General features: G+C 44.0%; 1 protein-coding gene across 1 annotated transcript in view; it reads left to right on the plus strand.

Moving 5' to 3' along the window:
- Positions 1 to 26477, plus strand: part of Pcsk5 (proprotein convertase subtilisin/kexin type 5) — a 429292-nt gene that overhangs the window by 360981 nt on the left and 41834 nt on the right. Inside the window, exon 25 of the mRNA XM_041661614.1 lies at positions 24249 to 24291. Within this exon, the coding sequence (XP_041517548.1) occupies positions 24249 to 24291 (43 nt within the window). The remainder of the gene's footprint in view (positions 1 to 24248; positions 24292 to 26477) is intronic.

The following is a 26477-nucleotide window of genomic DNA, read 5'->3' on the forward strand; positions in this document are numbered from 1 at the left end:
GAGCAATTTGACTGGAGGGAAAATCACCTAAGAGACACAACCCTAGGTGTATCTGTAATGATGTTTCCAGAGAGGTTTAACCCCGGAGAGAAAATCCATCCTAAATGTGGATGGTACCATTCCATGGAATTGTGTCTCACACCGAGTAAAAGGGTGGAAGGAAAAAAGTGAGCTAAGCATCCAATATTATCCCTCTGCCTCCTGCCTCCATACACTGTCTGAGCAGCCAGTTCACTCTCCTGTTGCCACGCTTCCCCAGTTTATGGACTGCATCGTCTTCAGCCACAAAGGCTTTGGTTTTGAATAGGTTTATTAAGGACATGCCAAGCAAAAGCAGAGGAGTCGGTTGCAATTAGCAGTTATGTAGACCCAGTAGATAGACAAAAGCGGCAGGATAGCAAGTATCATGCGCTCACAACATCAAGTAACGATAACTCAGGTAGTAGAGGCAGTCAGTTGGAAGTTCCAGTTCCACCATGAAGGAGTTTCCAGTGGACTTCTGGATTCCTGTTCTCAGTGCAGGCACTTTTATGCCACGGGAGAAACCATGACTTCTGTTGGCTAGAGTTTGCCTTCTCAAGAACACGATGCTCTAACTCCTCACCTGTTTTGCTTTTCTCTCTTCTTGTCACAGTGTTGGGGGGGGGGGGCATCCTCAAATAAGAGGTCTTGGAGGACACTTGCTATAACAGGTTTGAGTCTGAAATGGGGGTACACGGCAACTCCATTTCCAGAAGCAACTGGTCAGTGATCCAGAGCATGCATGCATACATACATACATACATACATCCCTCAACATCATATTTAAAATACTTTAGTTGATGATGGGGGCTGAAGCAGACACAGATAGATGATATTTTAATAACTCAAATTTAATATTCTGTCTGTGCTACATACAGAGCTAGGCAGATACTTCACACACATGATCTGAACTCCTCAGTATAACCGCCTCTCTCCAAAACTCTTATTCTCATTTGATAAACGAAGAAAGCAATACACGGGGAGTTTATGTAATTTGCGCAAAGTTACACAACTGAATACGTTTTAGAGCCAAAGCTAAACTTAGGACTGTCTGACTCTAACCCTACAGACCATCCAAATGCTCGTTCCTTTCCAGAGCAGACTACATTCATCTACCATTTGCCTAGAGAAAAGAATGAAAGTTGTAGAAGTCTTGACCTATTGTGTCTGCGTCTGCCTTCCTTGTGCACTTGTGTTCTTGGGTGTCTCCTAATGCGTCCCTTGTTTCTTTCCCTATACTTGGGCTCACATTCTTATTGTTGTGGAAGAAATAGACATATTGGCGAGATAGCCCAAGCTCAATTCTGGAGCAATTAGCTCATCATCTTGGCTCTTCACGTTATTACACTGTTTGCTCCCAGAGCTGAGTAACTTATTGTGTAACTGACCTGTGAAGTTGAGCTGTGAGCCAAGCCTGTCTGGATCACGTAGGCTTGCAGAAAGAGAACTGAGCCAAGCATATACAACACAAACCTAGTTAAATAAGAGATCTGAGTGGTCAAACACACCACACAGCAAGGAGGGGGGCTCAGAAGATTATCTGCTGTTCTGAAGAGCAATGTGAGATCTGGGATGTTGAGCTCCCAGTGAACAGAGGCAGGGGAGTATTGGGTGGAGTGTTAGATTTTACATGCAGAGAAGAATTTAGCTGTTTGTGGTAGTGCACGCTCGCAGGCTGGCCTGACAAGGCAGAGGCAGGGAGCTCATAGAAGAATCTAGAAGCCATTTTTTAAGTGGGATTAAGAATAAACTGGGAAAGGAGGGAGGATAAACTGGAGGCTGGATACATGACTCAGAGGTTAAGAATGAATGCTGCTCTTCTAGAGGACCAGAGTTCAATTCCCAGAACCAGCGTCTGGAGGCTCACAGCCTCCTGTCACTCCAGCCCCAGGGGTCTGAGGCCCTCTTCTGGCCTCCACAAACACTGCCCTTATGTGCACATATCCACCCATATGCACATAAGTAAAATTAACATAATTTTTAAAGAAGTAAGCCATGAAGCCATTACAGATTACTTCCTTTTTGTGAATTATGTCACTTTTTTTTCCCTGAAATTCTTAAGGCCACCAATACCTCTACTTTATTTCATCATCAACTTTAACCAAAAGCAACAGTAAGACTAACAGTAGTAATAAGAACTCAGACTGGTTAGGTCTTCACCTACTTTTACAGAGATGTGGAAAACAGAGTCAGAAGTCTTGGTATCCACTCGTCTCCATCTTTTCCCTACCTCAATAAAAATATAGGGACAGTCTCATTTTTGTTTGTTAATTCTATCATCTTATAAAAGAAAACTTCATTTAAGCTATCCTCCTGCCTCCTGTAGGACTTGATGATTATAATGACATCTAGGAAGATGACTACCATATCATTGCCTTTTTAAAACAGAAACAAGATTCACTGTTAATATCAAGATGAATTTTACTGGGTTTTTTTTTTCCTATTAACATTTCCCCTTTTCTACCCTATCTGACATCATCAAGAAGCCTATTGGTTTGTTTGAGGTCACACACTCAACTTATACACCATGGTGCATTTAGCATAGAGCTTGACAGTGGGTAGGCCTTCAGAAAAGAACTGTGACTTCTGTGCCCATTGGTAGCTGTCCTCATTTCATCCCTACTCCCCGGTTTTCCATGCCACATGAGACGACCTCAACATGATCCTTTACCAGATGGTAGCAAGAACTCTAAGTGCCACCAGCTCCGGAGAAAAAGTTGATTTAAGTCACAGAACAGACAACAGGCTAGAGAGAAACTGAGTGTGGGTGAGGCAGAGGCATCTGCACATTGGTGCCCACCTGCTCACCAGGCTGGTCTCCAACTGAGAGCTGGGGCAACCACATTTGCCAATAGATTGCTTCTGCCCCTCTCCAGCCCGAAACTATGGCTTTCTGAAAGTCAGCAGGAGAGGAATTTGAATGGAGTCCAGACCCGCCATTTCTGTGAAGTCTTCCTGCAACTCCCACCAGGGAAACCCTGGGCAAAGCCCTCACACCAGCCCTCAGGTCAGCTAGCAGGACTGTGGGTAACTAAAGCAGAATTGAACCAATCAGCACAGCCAAATGAAGAAGACCATAGGCTCAAGGGCAAGATCCAATAGGATCATTTCCCACTTATGACCCAGTGACCAATAGCGCCTAGTGGAAGGACTGGAAGGTAAGCAGTATCCATGCTGACATCTTAAACACTCGTCAGGTTCTCACTGATGATGTACTGGGTCATTCAAACCTTTTCCTTCCCGGCTGTGCATATGGTCATTTATAAAGAACAATATTGATATTCTTCAAGATGCTTTCTATAAAAATGGTGTGTTCTTGGTATTCATAAACTATTCATTTGGGCAAGACAAGTAAACAGTGTTTTGCATAAACTAGTCATGTTAATAAACATCCTCCAAAAATCTCATGTGCTGAAGACTTGATGATACTCTTAGAAGGTGGTGGAAGCTTTGGTCTAAGCCCCAATGGAATGTTTAGAACATTGAGGACATGTCTTTGGAAGGAGGAGTATTAAAGGTCTAAGCTCCGCCCTCTTCTCCCTCCATCTCAATTTGCTTCCTGACCACACGAGTCGAGTGCCTTTGTTCGATCACGTGATCTCCACCACAAGGCACCAAAAGATGAAGGCAATGGCCAAGTGACCGTGAAATGGAATCTTTGAAACTGTTAAACTGATGGCCAGATGAAATCTTTCTCCTTCTTTTAAGTTGATCACTTTGAATGTTTTGTTACATTGATTGATGGAAAGCTGGCTAATAGTCAAGGTTGTTCTTGGCCCCTTGTTTCATAGCTCAAGGGCCAGGGAGGTCCACAAGAACACTAAGAAAGTGGTCCCCATTCAGTCCCGTCACAGGGCAAGGGCAACCTTGATTCATATGGGGTGTCACCTCTACCAGGGTGACACGGATAGCCTGGGGATGCCAAGTGTGGAATATCAGAGGAGAAGCATTTCTCAGTCTCTCTAATTTGGAGCAGAATGAGCTGGCAGCTTGATTCATCATCATAATGGAATTTTATACCCTCAAATAATTGTTAGAAACCTGGATGTTCCACTAGAAAAATAAATCAACCTAAAAATGGAGACTCCAGATGACCATGACCCAATATTTGAGTGATGACATGAGCCTTTGGGTCAGATTTGGTGAGTTTTAAAAGACAAAGGAAGTTGTTTTGAAGTAGTGCTTGCTGGAAAGTCTAATATAATCATGCTAGCCTCCCTAGCCCATTGTAAAGTTGTAGATTTATTGTATTTAACAGAAATGTAGGCTGTTTGTTTGAAATATTATCCAAATGACCTGACCTAAACTTAGAAATCCTATATGAATTGAAATGCGTACAGTAGGGAGGCCTCTTGCCTTCAGCACTCATGGGTTTGAGGTGAGTAGAGAGCCATTTGGAGCAGTGATGAAATACTGCATTTAAGACTGTAAAAAATTGGCACACAAGGTTTCAGTTCAGAAGTAAATTCATTTTATGTGCTCTGCAAAGAAGCAACTGAAAACTTTTACAAATGAGAAGGACGACCTCCTGAGATTTTAGAGATAAAATATGTCCATTATTCCTTGGGACTAGGCATGGTAATTACACCCTTGACTGTGAAAACGCAAGCCTGAACCTTTGAGCCAGCAGGCCCTTTGCAGTGGTGTGCAGCGCGGTAAATGGTGGTTGGCCAAAGCAATTGTCCAACTGCATATTATGTGCTTGAATGTTCGTTAATAAGATGGGCCACTTGGAAACCTAGCAAATAACTGGAGAAAGATCCAGGGCCCTGCGCCATTAACAGCTTGTCTGGTGAGATATCATGCGTGGCCAAGAAGCCAGTCCTGTGAATTCGGTGCCTGGTTCTAGCTCCAAATAGTAGATAATGCTTGACAACTGTGTGCCGTAATAAGACGAGGGCCTTGCGAACTGCCGCCTCCTGTGATCTCTGACCTTATCAAAGGCTACGTCTTCAGCCTCATGCTCCAGCTGCACCAGGGGCTCCTGGTCTCAGGCACCTCTAGTCCATTCATGTTCCAGGACTCTGCACTAGATGCTGCCTCCTCCAGAATGATCTCCTCCAAATGTTAATGTCTCTTCTTCTTCCATTACAACTTAATTTAAATGTCACCTCCTAAAAACCTTCCTTACAGTTCCCAGCCCAGCCTCCCCATGCCTTTCTCTGTCTACACATACTTGTCAATCATCCTATGCCAGTTGTGGCAGATGATATGCTATTATTTGACACTTCCATCTGTATTGACTTTCCAAATGCATATGATGTATTTCTTTTCAAAGTGTAGCTTCCTGGGAGTCAGGGGATGCCTGCCTTCTATTTACCATTGTGCGATGTGCCCGTGGCATCAAGTTTATCCCGTGTGTATCTTCAATCCCTAATTCTTAGCACATCAGTGGCAGAGTTCTGGCAAGTGCAGTTGTGGCGAGTGCTTTGAGGGAGTGTGTGTGGAGGGTGGTGGGGACAGACTTGTCCCAGAACTCCTCTTCAGCATGTCACTTCACAGTAGTCTGGTGACCTCGTGTGTTCATGAAACACAACATAGGAGTTGATAACTGGTCTACCTCCTCTGTTTTGTGAGAGCTAGTCCTGTCCCTGTTAACCACACTCCTAATTTGGCCAGGTCAGCTTTGCTTGCATCTTTGGGGGTATATTTAACCTACAAATAGGAATTGTTAGCATTTGGCATCCACTTAAACCATGTTTCTCCTCTGACTTATAATTCTATCCCATACCTATCAGTCCTGCCTGTTTTTCAGACCTTTAGAAAGATAGTTCAAAATTAACAAAAAGACAAAGAATTTCTTCAGCCTGCCTTAAAGGTGCATTCAGTGAAAGCCAAGGTAAGTGCAATTGACGTGTAATCTCCTAGTGTTAAATGGTGTATTTCTTCCATATTGGAATGCTATTATAGAAATATTCATCTAATAGGGTAGCTAAGTACAGTCCCTCAGTAAAAGTGACAAAGCTGTCATCACAGCTTTAGATGAATAAATAGTCCATTATAAAAAATAATCACATGTATTTACTCCATGGAGGCAGAATAGTCAGCAACAGGCCTGGCCGGGGGGGGGGGGGGGGGGGTAGGTGGCTTGGATATATCGCAAGTGTCTCCAAATATTTCTAAATGTTTGCCTAAACAATTCTTATTGTAAAGTAAACTTTTTCATACATTAGCGCAAGGCTGTGGTATCCAGAGGTACTTTGTTGGAAACTGAACCCCATGTCCTATTCCCATGGCTACATGCACAAGCCTTCCACGTAAATCTAGCTCCTTTCCTCTATCAGTGGTCCCTTCATCCTAGAAAATGCTAGAAATTCCTAAAGCATATCAGTGCTCTGGGAAGTTGCCTTGTCACCAATAGCAAACATTTGCACACTCGGCCAGTCTCACGAACATCCGTTATCACACAATGTCTGCAGAACTGGGGTGAAAGTATGAACGGCTTTCCAGCAAGGCCTGTGATGCTCTCAAAGCAAAGGGAGAGGTGCAGAGCATTTCCAGTCCATGCGATTTTTGTCCATTAGAAAGACTGGGAGATGCTCACTCATTGAACCCCTTCCAGCTCACAGCATGGACCACCTGGAACACAAAGGCTCGAGGCCTGAGAAAAGAGACAGTGTTGGTGTGCCTTCCCCTTCCAAGGGTGTTAATAAGGGGAAATGCTGAACTACTGTGATTACCCATGACTCCAAAATAGCTCATCACCTGCCAACGTGAAGGGAGGCCCCAGAGGCCTGTGAAAATGTTGGGAAGAACAATGGCTTTAGAGACGGACCCTTTGTGGTCTGTGAAAGAAGCATCCCCACAGACTGCAAAACGGTCAGCCCTGTGCAACGAGTTCTTATTGTAAGTGAACCCTGAAAACTGGTCCTGGGGTGTTCCCATGGCAGAGAGGAAGCAACAGCACTTTCACAAAACAAGCAGGCCCTTAAACTTGAGATGTAGGGGAGAGATGGCCAGCAATTATCCAGAAGACTCAAACACTAGATAAGCGGCCAATTTAAGCTATTTCATGGTGGGGCAAGGCTTTCCTCAAATTTGGCATGTAATTGTTAGCTTGCTGTCTACTTTATGTGTTATTGTGTAGACTTAATCACACTGTGAAATCCCTCTTGTCTTCAGTCCTAAGTGCCACTGGGACGCTGTGAGTGTGGTCACATGAGGTTCATTAGGAGCTGGGGGCTTAGCTTTGCAGAGCCCAGCTAGCTGCCTGTTCCCTGGAATCTTTTCTGTGATATCACAAAGCTCCTGTGTTATGGCCATTGTGGGCCCTGAAGCAGAGCATCTCACAGCCCAGCAAGACATAATGTCCCATGGTGGCCTGCCTCATTGGCAGGTGCTAAGCTTTTATTGTTATTATTACAATGGTCCTGTTTCACCCTGAATCGCATATTGCCACAGCCTGATCGCTCATTTATGAACAAGTTTTCCTTTTATTTACTGCAGTTTCAAAACAACCAGGATTTAGTTATGAATTTGTGCGTGGGGGTGGGGTGGGTGTTTATATCTGCCTTTTGGAGATGGGTACAAGGAAAGGGGGTTCTCAGGAACTGAGGAGGGGAGGACTGCAGTCCAGCACCACTCACCCACATAAGGTGCATTCGCAGATCTGTGGGTACAGGGTCATGTATTTGACGAAGAGCACACAGGCTTGTGGGCCTACCTTCTGCCATAATACGCCCTGCCGTAACATGGACTGGCATGGCGGATGAACTGATTTGTGCCAGAGTCCAGGATGTGACCCTTGATTGACCAGACAGCAAATAGCGTGCAAATGTTTCCAGTCTCTCAGTGCCTTCTCTTGATGTATCAGCTCTGATTATAGCTTTGTTTCTGACATTCTGTCTTCTTTCCCATGATTCATAACTCCTATATCAGCATCCTACCTTAAAACGACTTTGAAAAGTGACCCCTTTTGAGACTTGAAAGTTTTCTGAGATGGTCTTTCCCTTTTCCTTGCCCAGCCTGTTTCCCAAATATGCAAATTCACATCCTTGGTACCTGGTGTGTGTGTCTCAAAGCCAGAATTCTCTTATTCTAAAGAAGAATAGGAAGTGGCTTCCTTTATTTTCCAAGGCCCATGGTCATAAATGTTGTAGCCTTGTTGTTAGCATGTGTGTAGTTCTTCTCAACGCCGGTGTGAAGGACAGCTCCTGATCACCTAGGCTGGCAGCCACTGTGCCTATGGCAATACTAGAAGGTAGTTTGGATCTTAAAGAAGTACTAATGCTGGGTTAGTAGCTGGTAAAATTTCCCACCGAGTTCCCAGCTCCCCCTAATTCCAAGTTTGGCTTTAATCAGGTCCCTGAACACTTCTAGATTTTAGTTTCTGAAATCTATAAAACGGAAGACATATCAAAAATGAACAAGGTTTCTGAAGTCAAATACATACAGATGGAACTATGGTCCAGAGGGCAAGATGGGGATGCAGCTCACAGGAGCGTTCCTGCGGAAGACATTTGCTCCTTGGCCTTAATCCATCACTGTAAAACACGAGACAAACGGGCCTTTTGTATGTACTGGAGATCAAACACAAGGCCCCCATGTGTTCACACCCTATCTTTGATTTATAATCCCTCCAAATCTTCTATTTTCTTCAAACAAATCACTTCTGCAAGCAGAGAGTCCAAGTCATCACTTACAGACTTCTGACACTCTGGTATTTCCATTCCTACTCTCTATAGTGTTTAAGGCCATCCAGCCACCGACTTGCAAACTGAATTCCCATCTGTGTGTATACCTTGGGAATGGCCATGAAGGCCTTCCGGTGATTTAGACTGGTGCTGACCATACCCCAGAGTTTCACTGGGTCTGAGTATTACGAATGAAAGTTGAGGTGGTGTTGCTGACTGTGAGAAGAAACTTAAAAAGAACATTAAAAAAAACAAAATTCCATTTTTAACTACAGGACATTTCTAGCCAGAGGCATCCATGAGGAAGAGCAAGTGAAAGAATTTCTGTATAATTTACCACACAGCTCTGGAGACTTAGCAAAACCTCCCACAGCTGTAAGAAAGAAAAGCTTAGGGATCCAGAGAAAGGGGCAATCAAAAGGACCTAGTATTCCACAGAAGTTATCACAGAGGCGGAAATGTGTCATGATAGATAATATACTGAACACAGCAAAACTCTCAGATCAAGAGATGTTTTTAAAGAAAACCGCTTTCAAAATCTGTGAAGTTTGTAAAGGTAGAGAAATAAGCAGAAGCTGCAAAGCCGGGAGAGGGGAAGATGCCTCCTGATTAATGAGTAGAAAGTGATCCCGTTACCATAGCAACTTCAAGATACACAAAAGAAAACATCACTTCCTTAAAATATGCCTGATGATGAATAGGCAAAATCTTTCAGAATATCTTTCTGAAAAATATGAAGCAACTCCTTTGTTTAAAAAAAAAAAGCAAATCACACAGGATGACTCTTAAGAGTTTTATCTCTCAGATAACAGGACTTGTTTACATAAGCCTTAGGCCGTTTACATGAACCAGCAGTTTGGACGAAAAGTAATGACCAGATAATATGTCCACTGGAAAATAAATTTTGTTCTCCACAATTTTGTTTCTGCTTAATCAGTAAGTGAGATAAATGGGTCTGCCTTGTTTTCCCCTTTCCCAACAATGTCTTTAGTTGGCGCGCTTCCTCGGATGCACAGCCTGTGCGACAGGTCTAAGAGGTCGGCAGAGGAAAGGCTATGCCTGCTGTCCCCACTCTCTCTCTGAACGAGGTGGCAGAAAGCAGGATTTGGAAGGTACTCCATGCTGCTCCCCTCCAGCCTTGCCCCTGTGCTGCAGGACGCTGGTTCCGAGTCCACAGGAGTGGTCTGTTCCATATGGAATTCAACTTCAGAGCCACACTCCGAATCAACTAGATAGTCAGAGCAGTACCCAGAAGTCTGTGAGGACAACGTGAGACCTGGGGACTCCTTACAAGATGGATGGAGTGCTTTTTGCTTTTTTTTTTTCTTTGTGACATTTGTTTATTTATGTGTTGAGTCTGGGGAGCACACACAACGGCACATGTGTGGAGGTCAGGGAGCAACATGTGGGAATTGGTTATCTTCTTGCATCGTGTGGACCATGGGGATCAAACTCAAGTTGTGAGGCTTGGGGCAGGCACTTTGACTCCCTAAGTCAACTTACCTAAGTAATTGACTGACATGAGCAGACTACTGGGGCTAAGCCATGGCCCTCAGAAACATTTTTCTTCTCCTTTTAACATTTATTTATTTATATACTTGTGTGGTGTGTGTGTGTATGTGTGTGTGTGTGTGTGTGTGTGTGTGTGTGGTGCTCATACAGAGGTCAGAGCACAACTTGTAGAAGGAGTCAGTTGTTTTCTTTTACGACGTGGGTTCTGGATCCAACTCAAGTCATACAGCTTTTGTGGCAAATGCTTTACCTGCTGGGCCATTAGCTCTTCTCCCTTTGCATGAGGGTGAACCATCTTCAACTCAATAAACACCCTGAGTGCCTTCTGGCTGCTGGCATCTCCAGCCTATGGCTGCACAATCCTTGCACCCTGAGATTCATGGCTTCAAATAGAGCAGCACACAGCTGCTCAAGCCCAGATGCTGGGAAGCCTTATTCCTCCTCCACACTCTGGACTTGGTTAACTAGTGGTCCGTCAGATCTCTATGACTCAGAGGGTCTTCACGCAGGAGCAGTGTATTCTCCATCTATATTGGAGGGTGGAAGTCTGGTGCCGGGTGTCAGCCTCTTGTCGGCAGTGTTGGGTCCTTCTGACATCTCGAGAGAGGTTCTTACTGGACATGTTGCTAGTCCTGGGTGGCTGATGACAATCTTTGGCATTAATTCATCTGTACCTCCGTGGTATCATGTGCCTCTTCCTTCTGTGCTTCCGTATCTGTGTCTTCACAAGGCTTTCTTAAATGGCAATGAGCCACTGGCTTTGTTAGTGCCCACCCTAATCTTTTTTTTTTTTTTTTTTTTTTTTTTTTTTGGATTTTTCGAGACAGGGTTTCTCCATAGCTTTTTGGTTCCTGTCCTGGAACTAGCTCTTGTAGACCAGGCTGGCCTCGAACTCACAGAGATTCACCTGCCTCTGCCTCCTGAGTGCTGGGATTAAAGGCGTGCGCCACCACCACCCGGCGCCCACCCTAATCTTTTTTTTTTTTTTTTAACATTAAAATAACTTTTTTATTTATTAATTTATTTTTTTTTAATTTATTTATTTATTAAGGATTTCTGCCTCGTCCCCACAACCGCTTCCCATTTCCCTCCCCCTCCCCCGATCAATTCCCCCTCCCTCATCTGCTCGAAGAGCAATCAGGGTTCCCTGACCTGTGGGAAGCCCAAGGACCGCCCACCTCTATCCAGGTCTCGTAAGGTGAGCATCCAAACTGCCTAGGCTCCCACAAAGCCAGTACGTGCAGTAGGATCAGAAACCCACTGCAATTGTTCTTGAATTCTCAGTATTCCTCATTGTCCGCTATGTTCAGCTAGTCCGGATTTATCCCATGCTTTTTCAGACCTAGGCCAGCTGGCCTTGGTGAGATCCCAATAGAACATCCCCATTGTCTTAGTGTGTGGGTGCACCCCTCGTGGTCCTGAGTTCCTTGCTCGTGCTCCGTCTCCTTCTGCTCCTGATTTGGACCTTGAGATTTCTGTCCGGTGCTCCCGTGTGGGTCTCTGTCAAAAAGCAGTGTTTCGGTTTCTCAGGAAATTCGGGATCAACCTACCCCTGGATCCAGCAATACCACTCTTGGGAATATACCCAAGAGAGGCCCTATCATACAACAAAAGTATATGCTCAACTATGTTCATGGCAGCATTGTTTGTAATAGCCAGAACCTGGAAACAACCTAGATGCCCTTCAACGGAAGAATGGATGAAGAAAGTATGGAATATATACATATTAGAGTATTACTCAGCAGTAAAAAACAAGGACTTCTTGAATTTTGCATACAAATGGATGGAAATAGAAAACACTATCCTGAGTGAGGTAAGCCAGACCCAAAAAGAGGAACATGGGATGTACTCACTCATATTTGGTTTCTAGCCATAAATAAAGGACATTGAGCTTATAATTCATGTTCCTAGAGAAGCTAAATAAGAAGGTGAATCCAAAGACAGAGACCCACACGGGAGCCCACCCTAATCTTAACTTGACCAGCAAGGTCCCATGTAGAGGTTAGCACTTGCGCATGGCATTGAGGGTCATAATTCCATTCCCCACAGTCTCAAGCCATTCCTAATTTTTTTTTCCTGGATTGAGACAGACCTCTCTGCATAGACCAGGTGGCCTCAAACTCTCTTGAGTGCTAGGATTAAAGATGTCTGCTGTCACACCCTTCTGCTTGCTGCTTGCTTGCTTTCTGTCTACTGCCCATCTCAACAGTTATCGTGAGACATTTAACAAAGGGACATGATCTAAGAAAGGTGTCCTTAGGCAATTTTATAGTTGTGTACCCATAGAGTATACTTAGAAAGACTGAACTGTCTATGACTTCATACGCCCTGCCCACCATGGATGTGAGCCATCATTAGCCAAAACATCGTTATGAAACATGTGACTTCTGGCTACCGAAGTGGGTCTTACCTGGGTGCTACGGTGACCTAAGAGCCCTTCTCTATTCTCTGGTGGCTAATCTTCAGTGCCAACTAGAGGGATTTGGAATCATCGCTGGAACTCACCTTCCGGTTTCTCTTTAAGGGTGTTTCCAGGAAGGTCTAACCGAGCAAAGAAGACCCGTCCTAACGTGGTCCCCACCATCCCACAGGTTAGGGCCTTCAACCGAATAAGAAGGAAAAAGTGAGCAGAGTACCAGCATTCATCACCTTTGCTTGCCTGACTGCAAACAGTGGCTGGCTGCCTCCTACTCCCGTCTGCCCAGTCATGATGGACCGCACCCTCAGACATCGCCTTACGTGTAACTAATGCCCGTTTCCACTCTCTAGATGCATCCCCTGTACTATAACATGGGCTTCTCTCTAAATGAGAACCTAGTGGCAGCTGTTTCCACATCTTAGACACTTCCCTGTGACCTGAGGAAGAGTCCATACTCCCTGTCAGCGTTACACAGAGGCTTCTCAGACCCGCCACTGATCTCTTCAGCATGCTCACGTCTGTCTCGGCTTCCTCAACCCTGACATGGGCTCTGCCCCCCCAGTTCTCCCAAACCCTTTGCCATCTACTCTCATAGCCTTGACATCCTTTTTTTTATAACCCTGCAGATCTACAGACTGGGGGATGTGGGAAACTAGGGCCTATTTCTTCTAGCAGAATCTCCCTCAGCTGCCCGTCCCTCCACCTTCATTCAGCCCTTTGCCCATGGGACAGCCTTTCTTCCCTCTGTCTGTCTTCCTCCAACTCATCTTTTAGTTCCCAATTTTGACATTTACAAGGGCTTCAGCCCATGGGTTTCTGTTACTACACCCCCTACTCAAGGGCACATGTATTCTATTCCCTTCTTAGCCCCTCTTCTCCTACCCATCATTCTGTTGGTTCTAAGAGCTGTTGTAAGATCCCTTTACCTGCTGCATGCCCCCCGACTCTGAGCTCCACATTACACTAGGGATGAATGGCTGCAGCAGTCCTAGCATGTGTTAGGACCCAAAGCATATCTGTGAGCCAGTGAGATGGCACAGAGGGTCATAGCAGCTATTGCAGAAGCAAGACAGCCTTGAGTTCAATCCTTGGGACCCACATGATGTTGGAAGAATGGTCATATATGTATGCATATACATACAAAATAAATGTCGTTTTAAAATATATAATTGTTGAGAACCTGGCTCCAAAATATACGTGTGGAATGAAGGAGTCTGGGCACAGGACTTGGCACTGTGGCTAGTGAGGTAAATAAGATATATTTCCCAGCTGGGACAGATCATTAGTGTTCACTTCCTACTTGGTAAACTTCAGAAAACTACTGCAGCTATTATTGGTAACACAGGAAAAAAAAGCCCCTCTCTGGCAGATGAACCAGAGGCTTGAGAGAAACAACAATGCTCACACAGTCACATGATGAGGGAACTGGTTCTTGACCCTCCATTCCTCCTGGAGGAATTCCTCTTAGTCCCAGAATTTCATCACAATTTCTAAGATTTTGCTGTCACTGCTTTGGGGGCTTTCTGAAAAGACTAATGCTCTTCTCCAAACTTGCAGGTCTTTTCTCCGACTCTTGCCTTTCTTATTACCAACTGTGTGTCCCTTTATCCTGCCCCACAGGTCAATAGCTGCTTTTGGTTTATTTTGTAATTTCCCTATGACTGTCATGCAGATTTAAAGAAATAACAATAACACATGTTTTTGTTACTTCCTGTAACTGACTGACGCCTTTTAACAAGTCTCTAAAACCCTCAGCTGTCTGTTCGCCTTCAACATCGCCCCTCCCCATTCTCTCAATTATTTCTTTCCTGAATAAGCCATCTCTTGGGTCTCCTCACTTTCCTTGTTTCTTGGCCCTTCTTCCGGGGCTCTTTTGTCTCTGTGGGCTGAAACTTCTATCTTGCATTGTCTAGATAGATAATTCTCTTTGTTCTCTTCCTGGTTTACTATACTGATTTACCTACCAAGTTTGAGATTCAGATAATTATGAGTTTCTCTGGTAGAAGATGTGGTTGGCTCTTTTCCAAGCTTTAGATTGTGAGACTTTTTGTTTCTGTCAAACTATTAGATAGGTTGGTATGTTTATATTCAGGAACTGAAGTTTATATTCAGGAGATGAAGTCTCTACGGCTCCGATCTGCTGTTGGTTGCTTCCTCCACCACTTTCTCATAGTGACTGCCTTCCCTCTGTGGCTGATGTTTTTAAACTATGGGGCTGGGGACATCAACAACAGTGCACTTGTCTCACATGCATGAAGACCACGCATCAGGGAAAACCTGAAAACTGTGGCCATTTTCCTTGAAACTGTACAAGTGAGAAAGAATGTGTTAAGGTGAGATTTGAGACTGTGTTTTTCTAGAGGAATTCACAGTTGCCCCTCTCAGTTGCCTTGATGCATGATCTACCTGGAACCACTGTAAACTGGTTTTCTTGAGCATGAATTTGAGTGTAAATCTTCATGAAATCCAATTTAAGCTTCCAGAATTTTAGAGGAAACTTTTTTCCTTGTTTTTGTTTAACTTACCCAATGCCAAAGCCAAGGCCCAGATGAATTTTGCTGACTCCTCCTAGTTTTCATTCATCTTTAAGATAATTTCATAGTTCTCAGGTTCCTGAGCTCCGTGTTTTATCTGGAAACCCTAAGTATAATAAGAATGCCCTAAATTTTTCCATGAAGAGAGATAAAGGGTCAAAGAGATAAAGGGTCAAAAAGATGGTTCAGTGGATGCGAGCGCTTGCAGTACAGGCATGGAGACCTGAGTTCAAATCCCAGAACCCACAGAAAATGGTCATGAGCACACCAGGAACTCTAGAGCTGGAGGATGGTGGGAAGGGACAGGAGGACCTGGGACTTGTCGGTGACCAGCATAGCTCCAGTTTTAGTGAGAGGCTGTGACTCAGGGAATAGAGAGCAGGAATAAAGAGCAGGACACCTCAAGTGTCTTCTGGGCTCCACTGCAATGACTACACACGAGCATACCCCACACATCGCAGACATACAACACACATGTACACACACACACACACACGAGAGAGAGAGAGAGAGAGAGAGAGAGAGAGAGACTGCAGGCCAACTAAGTGTGAGGAAAGAAGAGGAAGCACCACAATTAGATTTCTTTTAGTCCCTGAACAAAACATCTTGTCACACAAGATCTGTGATACATTTTCTGTCCTATCATTTGCCACATGACAGTTTCTAGCTTTCCAGCTTTGGCCATTACTGTTCTCTCCCCAGCAGCTTGCAAATCCCTTGAGAGTACAGACTACTGACCAAAGGGATGCTCCTTAGCCTATCACAACTGGTGTGGCTGGAATACATGACTTATTAGGCATTTGTTCTTGTCCAAACCACAGCCTATGCCTCCTCTTTTCTCATCCATTTAAGGCTCAAGCCAAGACAGACACTCCACTCCTTCATCCTGCCCTCAACATCATGTCCTCAAATGTTAGTTCTTTGATGTCTCCCAAATCTGAATTTTCTTACTACAGTCTTAACTTATTCCTAATCATTTCTTCTGGCCCGTCATTCTCTAAAACATGTTTCTCACGTGAGGAACATGGAATGCTAGTTGGGTTTAGCTGAATGTAACAGCTGTGAGTGTTCCTTCAGATGCATGGGTCATTGCCCACACAGCACCCACAGATCCCTTTTGTTTTCTATCTGTATAAAGCTTCCCGTTAGTAGGTGGCGAAACTCTTATGCTAGTTGGTATGACTCTATTTGAGCTAGTGGTATATCTCAGAAGTAGGTTTTTTCCCTGCCATGTATGAGATCATGGGTTTAATGACCAGCAAGGTGGGAAGGGATGAGAATGACTCTGTTTGCCTGATCCTGCTGTGAGCATGGCCTCATTGTCTGCCGCTCTTCTCTCCACTCTAGCCCTACTGGCTGATGCCACCATCTTCTTTCCCTTTTCTCACCCTCTCCTGTCCTGCTTCTGTTTCCTCCTCCTCCTCCTCCTTCCTCTTCTCATCTTTATCCTTATCCTTTTTGGCTAAGTCCAGGCTGGCCCTGAACTTCCAGCCCTTTTTATCCTCCTGCCTCAGCTTCTCAAGTGTTGGGATTACAATCACGTGCTATACCTGGTTCCCACTGCTGGTCCTTTATATCTAATTGATGTTCCTTCAACAAGTCAGGCTTCCCTGGCCTCTGTCTGCCGAATTTCCTGTGGGTATGTCCTTGATAAGATTCCAGTCTCTCATCAAATGTTTGTTCTTGGGTGGCATTCTCTCTCACTAGCTCATTGAGGTGTGGTCTCCCTTCGCTTCCCCTGCCCTCTGCAGTCCGTATCTGAATGGCTAAATTTCCTTGTGAGTCTTCCTTTTTTTATTAGAGCTAAGGTAATATCCTTACTACTGAACGTACAGGACAACAAAACCTGTCTGTTTTCACGAAGATTGCATTAGAGTGTTGATGTGCCTTATTTGTTTAAAAAAAAAAAAAAGGATGATATTTCACTTGCCTTCTGATAATTACCTACTTTGGTAACAATTTGTCAAGCAGTATGTTTTATTGTATAATTCAGAAGCAGATTAATAAATAAACTGCTTAAGACATTATCTGCTTTTAAAAGCTATGCCTTCCCCTAAAATGCGAGCTCCACAATAAACGAATCCCTTCATGAAAACAGTGCAGCGAGCAGCCTTGTAGGAGGAGTCAGCAGGTAGGAGTCAGCATTCATCCCTTCTGCCTGTTAGGGCTCAGGAAGCACAGAGATCTACAAGGAGCTTACCTGTTGTGGCATCCATGGCTGGAACTGGAGGACTCGGTCAAGTCTGGAGCCCGAGGAACACCGAGCCCTCTCTTAGCCAACATTTGTAGACAATGCTTTTGATTATTTATTCAGGTCCCTTCTCCTGCTGTACCTCTCCGGGGGGCTGCGCCCCACTGTCAGCTGCATGATTTGCGTTCTTGCCAATTCAAATATTTATTCACGGTCCTTGGACACCAGTGAGGACCAAATGACGGAAAGCCCTCAACAGTCCCTCTAACCAAATAGTTTGTATTCCAGCTCCATTGCACCTTCCAGAAAAGCCAGCACTGGCAACACTGTCAGACGATCTCTTTTATATTTGAATGATAATTGTTCGAAGCAATTCTAAGTACAAGGTCTATTTGAATTTATGTATTTCTTAGTGTTATCTGGGTCTTATAATTAGTTACACTCTTTGGGCATATAAATCTCTTAGCCAATCGGTTATCCCGGGCGGGCTGAAGAACGTCAGGGACTCTCCTGTATATGTGACAGTGTTGCACAGTAACCGAAAACGTATCTGCTCAGGGAGACCAGACATGACGGACAGTTTGCTTCAGAGATATGCTTAGAGAGATCTCTAAGCAACTGAAGTGTTGACTGCTTCTAGTGCTGCTTCTGCCCTCGGAGAGAGCCCTGGAACATCACAGTGGGGCATATGTAGGTGCTCAGGAAGGAGGGGTGAAACATCTCGGCCCTAGTGACAGTCCAACCCTGTCTGTGAGTCTGAGGCAGAGCTGCTAGTCGCTAGTTTCCCAGTCCTCTGCTTCCTTCACAAAGTCCTATCAGAAAAACAGTCTGTCTTAAAGTGAATTTTATCCAAAGAGTTTGCACAAACATTTGGGTCAATTAGGACCCCGTCCCTGGAAGAGCACCAGGTCTTAGTGGTACAGAAATTCGAAAGTGCTGGGGGACAAAATGGGAAAATGAGAAAGCAGACATGGGCAGAGAAGAAGCGGGAAATAAAGAACAAACCAAATGACAACTAGCTCAGGGCAGATCTGTGCGGACAGTTTCCAACACATAGCAGAAGTGGGTTTGTTTGGGTTCGAGTGCATGAGTGTCTACTCCTGTGGGTGAACATGGGGCCCAGAGACCAACATCAGTATGTCTTCCTTAATCATTTCTCCATGTTTTTGATTAAACTTTTGAGAACCATTGCATTTATTTATTTGGTGCGTGTGCACACATATGTGTGCCCAGGCCTAGGCATTTTCTTTTTCCCTGGTGTTTTGATTGTATTTGGGGATTGAGTTTGGATTTGGGTTTTTAGACAAAGACTCCCTATTTTGTCAGGCTGGGCTCAAGGACTTTTATCTCAGCTTCTTTTTTTTTTTTTTTGATTTTTTTTAAATTTATTTATTTATTAAGGATTTCTGCCTCCTCCCCGCAACCGCTTCCCATTTCCCTCCCCCTCCCCCTATCAAGTCCCTCTCCCTCATCTGCTCGAAGAGCAATCAGGGTTCCCTGACCTGTGGGAAGCCCAAGGACCGCCCACCTCTATCCAGGTCTCCTAAGGTGAGCATCCAAACTGCCTAGGCTCCCCCAAAGCCAGTACGTGCAGAAGGATCAAAAACCCACTGCGATTGTTCTTGAGTTCTCAGTATTCCTCAAGCAACTAGAACAATACACACATACCTTGGTAACCTAGTATCTTTCTTTTCCTACTAATCTCTTCTGTTTTAATAAATTCTGTTGTGAGATTTGTTAAGGAAACATAGACCTTTTACACATATAATACACACCTAAAAATCAGATGGTGTTTTGACAAAGCTCTGTGTGTGTGTGTGTGTGTGTGTGTGTGTGTGTGTGTGTGTGTACTATATCCATGAACATGACTGAATGCTGTCTTTCACTGGGCTGTCAGGAAAACACTCCCATGTTAAATGCTCTTGAGGAAGAGGGTGCCAGTGCTGTCTGCTGACTCCGGTTACCTGCACATTCACCTCTCTTTTGACAGATGAGCAGTTTGGTTGGTTTTCATAGCAATGTGAACACCATTTTCAGCTAGGAAATCTGTTCTGATAAAGCAGTGTATCAACTAAGACTGTAGGGGGTGTGGTGAGGTGGGAATAGCACAATCTAATCTTATCATCCAAACCCTATCTTTTATAACTGTATTTCCCACTTCTCTTCTGACCTGAGATGCTAGGTGAACAAGTTCATTAAAAAATAACTAGTCTATCCATTAACGAGGAAGCACTGGAAGCCAAAGGCGGGCCTTTACACACATGAAGATGAATGAGCCCATAAGAAAGCCATGGATAAACTTAAAACGCCAAACGTTAATACATGGGTTTTGTCATGGTTAAATGTGAGTTCAGGAGCTCAGATGTAACATTCCGTGAGATGGAGTCTAAGTCATTGGTCTCCACAGACAGGTGACTGCTCAATGCAATCCAGAAGACAACAGAAAAAAGCCAAAATGTATGTTCACACTCTTATGCTATCTTCTTCAAATTTCCAACTCAGCACACTTTTAAAAACATCTGGAAATATTCAAGCAATAGTACATAATATATGATGACAATTAGTAATAAATAATTTATGCACACACAATTTATACTACCTTCTTTAATCCATCATCACAAAAGCGTAAAGATTACCAGTTGAGATTCCCATTGTTGATGGAGCTTGTATTTATGACTAGAGCTAAAAATCCAGGAAAGATAAACGAAATTCACTTTGGTCTACTACTTGCCTAAGTGTGAGAGTTCCTGGCCAAGTTGGTCACAGGATTCTGAAGTTGAGTCATAAGACCACTGAAGCCTCAATGATTGAACCAGGGAAAGTGACAGACAGTAAGATCAGCTGGGAGAAGCAGGCACTGGGCAATGCTAATTTACAAGAGAATAGGTGATGTTTTATAGAACACTTGCAGGTCTGGCCTGAGAGAGTCACAGTGAAAGTCACTTACCAAATGACTAACACCTGAAGGAATTGGAGACCCACCATTCACCTAAGGACACAGGCTTAGTGTGCCCGTTAGTCCTCTCCTGAGCAACACTAGTAAGCCTCACAGTAAGGAGAGACACAAGCCAGGTTGCAGTGAGGATGGGAGACTAAGGTCTGGCTATCAGGGGGAAATCAGTCAAAGGAAAGGTAAGAGCCCTGGCATAAACTTCCCCCATGATCCTGCAGAGTCAATTCTACGTAGGCAAATAGCTAATCCATGGCTAATTCACACACATATATTCTATAATAAAAGATGGCCCTTAAGATACTGAGTTTCCTGTTCCCCTTAAATGAGAAGTTGCCATGCAAGAAAAAAAATTGAAAAAGCAAATTATGGTATTTTAACATATATGCTTTCTTAGTTATAAGAGCCTAAAGTTTACACAAGTTGTAAAAGTAAGTTGACTTTCCTTGGACAGTTTGAAATGGCTAAAGTTCTATCTCAGTTTAAATGATCCCTCTTTCTAATGCAGCCTACAAGTACTAAGTTTTTAAGTCCCCCGTGGCCCTTGTTGGCTCACATTCAATGAGAAAGGCTGTGGGCATTGCTAAGAACAAAGCATCCCCTATCACTGACCACTGGGCCATTGAGAACATTTGCCAATGTTTCATTGGAGACAGGCATTTGTGATGAGGTCCAGTAACAATAATTCCCTAAGGGTATAGTCAAAACATGACCCAAAGAATGGTGCGGAGCTCTCAAGGTAGAGTGGACACTACATTCCTGCCTACCTGCCCTCACAAAAAGAAGACAACCTGAAACTTCTCTGGAAAGTAAAACCGGGTCCTATCCTCAACAGGCTCGGCTTGTAGCTTCTCCTTCATAGTCTGTAAGAAACAACAAGCCACCATTTCGGATAGCTTTGTCCCCAAATGTCTGAAGCTCTCTCAATTCTGAGTGTTCAAATTATGCCCTCAACCCAAAAATTTGACAAGATCAAACAACCAGAGCTGGTTAAACGTCTGACTTTAGGTAGCTTCTTCCAAGACAGTTAGAATTCTAGCTTGTTTCTACGTCTTTTGCCCCTTCCAACTTTCAGACAACAGTCACCAGAAGCCACTATTGAAGTCACCCTCAGGGTCACCTTCCAAGTTCAAGATTGTTACCCTCTTCCTTAATCCAACAACAGCTGCTTCTCAGTGGTCAAGTTAAATCCATTTAGTTCATGACCAACTTGTAGATCTTCTGGGGGTGGAAAAAACTTAAAATAATTCTCATTTTTTAGAACAACTGGTATTAATAATAATAATAACTGGCATACATCCATAAGCTATTAGGAGCCTCAGTTCCCAGCCTTGCATTATTCATGTGCTCAAACTGTCATAAAGGTAGCAAATTCTCTGTACAACCAGGCTGGAAAAGTCCCTGCCCTCAAATACATTGGTATGCACACTTCTGAGGCTTGGTTCTATTTAACATTTTCATGAGCAACCTGCTTTAAAGGAACAGAGAGCAAGCTCATTAAGTTCCTAGATGGAAGAGATGACCGGAACATTAGTGAACAGGATTAGAATTCCCCCCAGCCCTTGCTAAATTAGCCAAACTGTCAGAATCAAGTATGTTCACTGGGACAGGCAGGGAAAATCAAGCTGTCCAGAGGCAAGCTGAGTAGACGCAAGGTAGGGGGAAGATGGACGGAAAGGAATGTGAATGCAGAAATAGACTCCTAGTGGGAACTGAACTAGCCTCTGCTGCCCACCGGGAATGCTGCACCTCTAAAATTATATCCCAGTCCCCATTCTATACAGAATGGAAGTAGAAAGCATTCCCGTAGGGTTTCCAAGAAGGGCCGGGAGTCTTTCTTTCTCACCAGCATTTAGCTTTGGGTGCCTGGGTCTACTTCATTAGCCTGGCTTTAGGCTCATTTCATCACCCTATTTTACTTTCCCTTACTACAAACTACATTGATTCCGACAGTAAAAGCATTCATTGGCAGAACGCATCATCACAGCCTCCTGCAGAACTGTCTCTTCCTCCTTGATTATTTTGACTTGTTGTTGTTGTTGTTTGAGACAGGGTCTCACTATGTAGCTCTGGCTGGCCTGGAACTCTCTATGAAGAAACTAGCCTAGAACTCACAGAGATCTTCCTGTCTCTGCCTCTGAGTGCTGGAATTAAAGGCAGGTACCGCCATGTCTGACTACTTTGGCTCTTGTTCAACACTTCCAACTAAACTTCTACTATAAGAAACTTAATAAATGGTTCCTAAACATGTATGGTTCTAACCCTAAAAAGAAAAAAACTAAATGGAGTCTCAAGCTGCTAATTTTATACACGGAATTTACAAAGTTTTCCTGCTAAGCGGCAAAGAGCCCAAATTTGGGTCTGTGCTACAGCTACCCACTGCTGATACTGTACAAGTGTTCCAGTACAACATTCATGGACAAAGTGGGTCTGGATCTTGATTGGGCCAGGGTTTCCAACTAGGTTCAGTTCTGGAATCTTCAGCACTCAGAGTCTTATTAGTTATCTTTTTCAACCTGTTCATACCTGTAAGAACCAGGACCCAGAATATAAGATGATTTTTGTGCAAGTTCACAAGACACTTAAGCCTGTATTAAAACCTTCTAATTAAGTCTGGTGGTGGTGTTGCATGCCTTTAATTCCAGCACTCAGGAGGCAGAGACAAGCAGATCTCTGTGAGTTTGGGGCCAGCCTGGTCTACATAGTGAGTTTCAGAACAACCAGAGCTACATGTGAGATCCTGTCTAGAAAAAATAAATAAAACTGAAACCTTCAAACTAGAAAAGGTTATCCCAACTCCAGAGCCAATGCTCTTTTCTCTGATCATCATCAGGCTCTTCTAGAAAGTTCTGAGAATCCCTGGTTATCTCTGAGGTAGCAGAACTTCTTTAAGAAGTAATGTCTGCTACCATGTCTTAGTACAATATGTAATGCATAGTTCATGTGGCATCCCTCACTAGGCAGAGTCAAGACAAGCCTGTAATAAAGACTTGGGATGGGGATGTCTCTATCCTGTGAACGTCAGGTTTCCAGATAAGCAGAGAGGCAGCCTTGAACAGTTTAGAAAGGATAGTTTTTCACCGAGTTCAAAGGTCATAGTTGCTTAGTTTAACCGAAGTTAAAGTTGCATTAAAATCTTCACAAACCAAAAGGAATCATGCAGGGAGAAGCTGTTCTTCATCTCCTGTGCAAATGGAAGGAGCAAGACTGGGTTGTAGATTGACTAGCAGGACAAACTGCCTGAGGTCCTTGCTGAAGGAACTTGAGGTCAGCAAAGGCAATAAAATCCTCTTGGAAACCAGATCTGAGAGGGACATCTTCTGGGCAGCTCTGGATACAGACCAAAGGTGGTAACTCTTAAGGGAAGCTGTGCCTCGGAATCTTGTTCTGAGCCAAGAGGAACACCCTGAGTCATTACAACTAATGAGAACCGAATAGCATCCTTCAGAGTGCTATGAAGCGAAACACACTAAATGGGTGCTCAGATTGGGGATAATGTTTGTTCAGATTCCAAAGGAGACTCCCCAATGGCAATCCCTCCTGCTGATGATCATCTGTTGAAATGGATGAGAACTCAATGTCTTGGGGGCAGAAGCTGGTAGCGAGTTTGAAATGTGCATGTGACATGCCTGTGCCAACCCTCAGCAGAGGCCAAGAGGATGCTGGACTTTGTGTCTTCAGTACTGATCAGGAATTTGAGGACCTGGTAGCTTAGGCCAAGGGTTTTTTTGTTTTGTTTTGTTTGTTTTATATTTTTTATGAGAAGTCTCATTTTTTACTACCTTTGGTAAAGATAAATTGCAATGTGCTTTATGTAACTAATTAAAATGGTGCAATCTGTTCAGATATCATTTCTGGGCAGTACATTTCATAAAAAGATACCCTCGAAGATTAGCTGCCTCCAACCGTAACTTTTCCAAAGTCCATTTTTCCAAATACCAAACTCCCGGCGATCATAATTTCTCATTATTGTGATTTCTTTCCCCAGATGATCCAGGAGCCTGTACCTCGTGCGCTGCAGGATACTACATGTAAGTCCAGCCCTCTTTGTTTCTGCAGTTTAAGCATTACTGACTTAATCCTATCTCCAGTGGTTGAAGCACGGCGTCCCTGCAGCCTGAAGCAACTGTGGGCTTTTAATGGCTGAGTTTTGGATTTAGTGGTAAGAGTCCAGATGTTTTCTTGCCTTGAAAGGAAGCCTTCCCTTTCTTGATCCTGGAAGTCATCCATCTTGACACTGGTGTCTAGGAATCTTGCCATGGTTCACCAACATTCAGACCTTGCTTGTCAAGGCTTTAAGAATATGTTTGCCTTCAAGAAAGCTGCTTCTCAATGCCCGCATGGGGACTTTGTCCCTAACTAGAATCAGATGTTCCAAGGGAAGCCAGGTGAGACACTCACCTCTTAATCGCCCGCTGGGTGATGAGAGACATGGACCACTAGCTAAAATGAAATGCAGATAAACATCAGACTAATATTCCCCACTACAAATCTATAAAAGCCAAGTCCATGACTTTCGACATCACCTCCTGTCCTAGCTGCTTTCCCATTCCATCTGTATCACTGTGCAAGAAGAAAACCAAGACAAACAGGAAAATGAAAGGTAAGGTCAGGCCAGAGCAATACAGAGGCTGCATGGGCTCGGCTCGACCACCCACGACTCTCGCATCCACTTTCCTTCATCTTCCACCACGTTTGTGAGAAACTTGAGATCTCTTCTATGTCCAGGAGAGAAAGAAAGGATAAAGGGAGGCTCCGGTGCCCCTCTCCCTCTGCACCACGAACTAGTGGCAGACCCATCTCTCTGCTTTGGCGGTTCACCACCTCCTATAGCTGGCAGATTCTAGGATCTCAGAGCAGGCTAGCAGGCGGAAAGTTGGTGAAAGCAATGAGAAACGGGAGGGAAGATACAGTGTGCCAAAAGGATAGGCCAGCGTGAGTCCCCTGTAGACCCGTCCGCTGAAACGCTCGGAGAGAAACCCTTCAGATCACAACTGTTATCAGATATTGGAATGGTTACATATAACTGAGATGACTTGGGTTGGGGCCATGTCTCAAACTAGAACCCATATTCATATTTACCTGAGGTGTATGATCTGAGATTCTTCATTTTATAGGATAATTAAAAAATATTTTTGTGCATGAAACAAAAATTTGCAACATCGTGTCAGTTCTCAGAAAGTTCTTAATTTGCAAACATTTTCAGTTTTGGGTGGGGGTGAGGATTGGAGATGTTATTTTATTTCATGTGTATGAGTGTTTGGCTTGCACTCATACATATATGTGTGCCTGTGTGTATTTGTGCATACATGAAGAAATAGGCACAGAATCCCTTGGATTCTGTGGAGGAATAAACAGCTGTGAACTGCCACATGGCTGCAGGTCCTCTGTAAGGGCATCCATTATCTCTAGGGCTGAGCCACCTCCCCAGTCCCTGTACTTAGTCTTCTGCTTGTGATCTGGCATCTCTGGAATGGCTGGTCAGTTTCTATTATCACTCTCTCATCAGATTATTCCTAATTCATTCATGCAGTTTCTTCAGTTCTGAGAGAAGGAGGCTAAGCGTACAACTTAGGGGGAGGTCACTTGCCTCACTATGCAAGGCCCTAAGTTTGACCCTCAGGACTACAAAAGAGCACATTTAAAAAATCTGCTTCCTCTCCTGCCCCATGACACGTGGCAGTCCCCAGATCATCAATGAGCGTGTTTCCTAAAACCCCCTGAGAAAGAAATGGGCTGAAATAGCGTATCCTATCATGCGAAGACACAGACACAGCATGAGATAACTGTTTCAAGAAACACACGTTCACAACATTTCAGACTACTTAGCACCATTCAGTAGTTGATGAAATGCCGTACGATATAAGCTGTTAAGAGGGGATGCAAACATCCCCCCAATGGTGTACTGAAACTTTGAAATTTGTCCAAGGGCAAGAGTCAGCTTCGCCGCACTGTATCTCCCAGTGAGTTACAATAGCTTCCTGTACAATGAGCACAGCGGATCATCCATGCAAGAGTCCAGATGTGCATATGTGTAGGCATGTGTTTCCATGTGCTGCTGTTAGGGCATTTCCCTGTTGTTAAACGATCTGGCCACAGACATTCTGGTGATCTACTTGAAATCAACACTGGGCCATTTCTGACTTCCGAAGAGAACAGCAAAAGCTATCTATTCCAACAAACTTTGCATGGTCCTACCGTGGAGGAGATGTTGGAT

Source organism: Microtus oregoni, unplaced genomic scaffold, assembly GCF_018167655.1.
Source record: "Microtus oregoni isolate MIOR12 unplaced genomic scaffold, Mior012 000012F_ref0000307, whole genome shotgun sequence".
NCBI lineage: Eukaryota > Metazoa > Chordata > Mammalia > Rodentia > Cricetidae > Microtus > Microtus oregoni.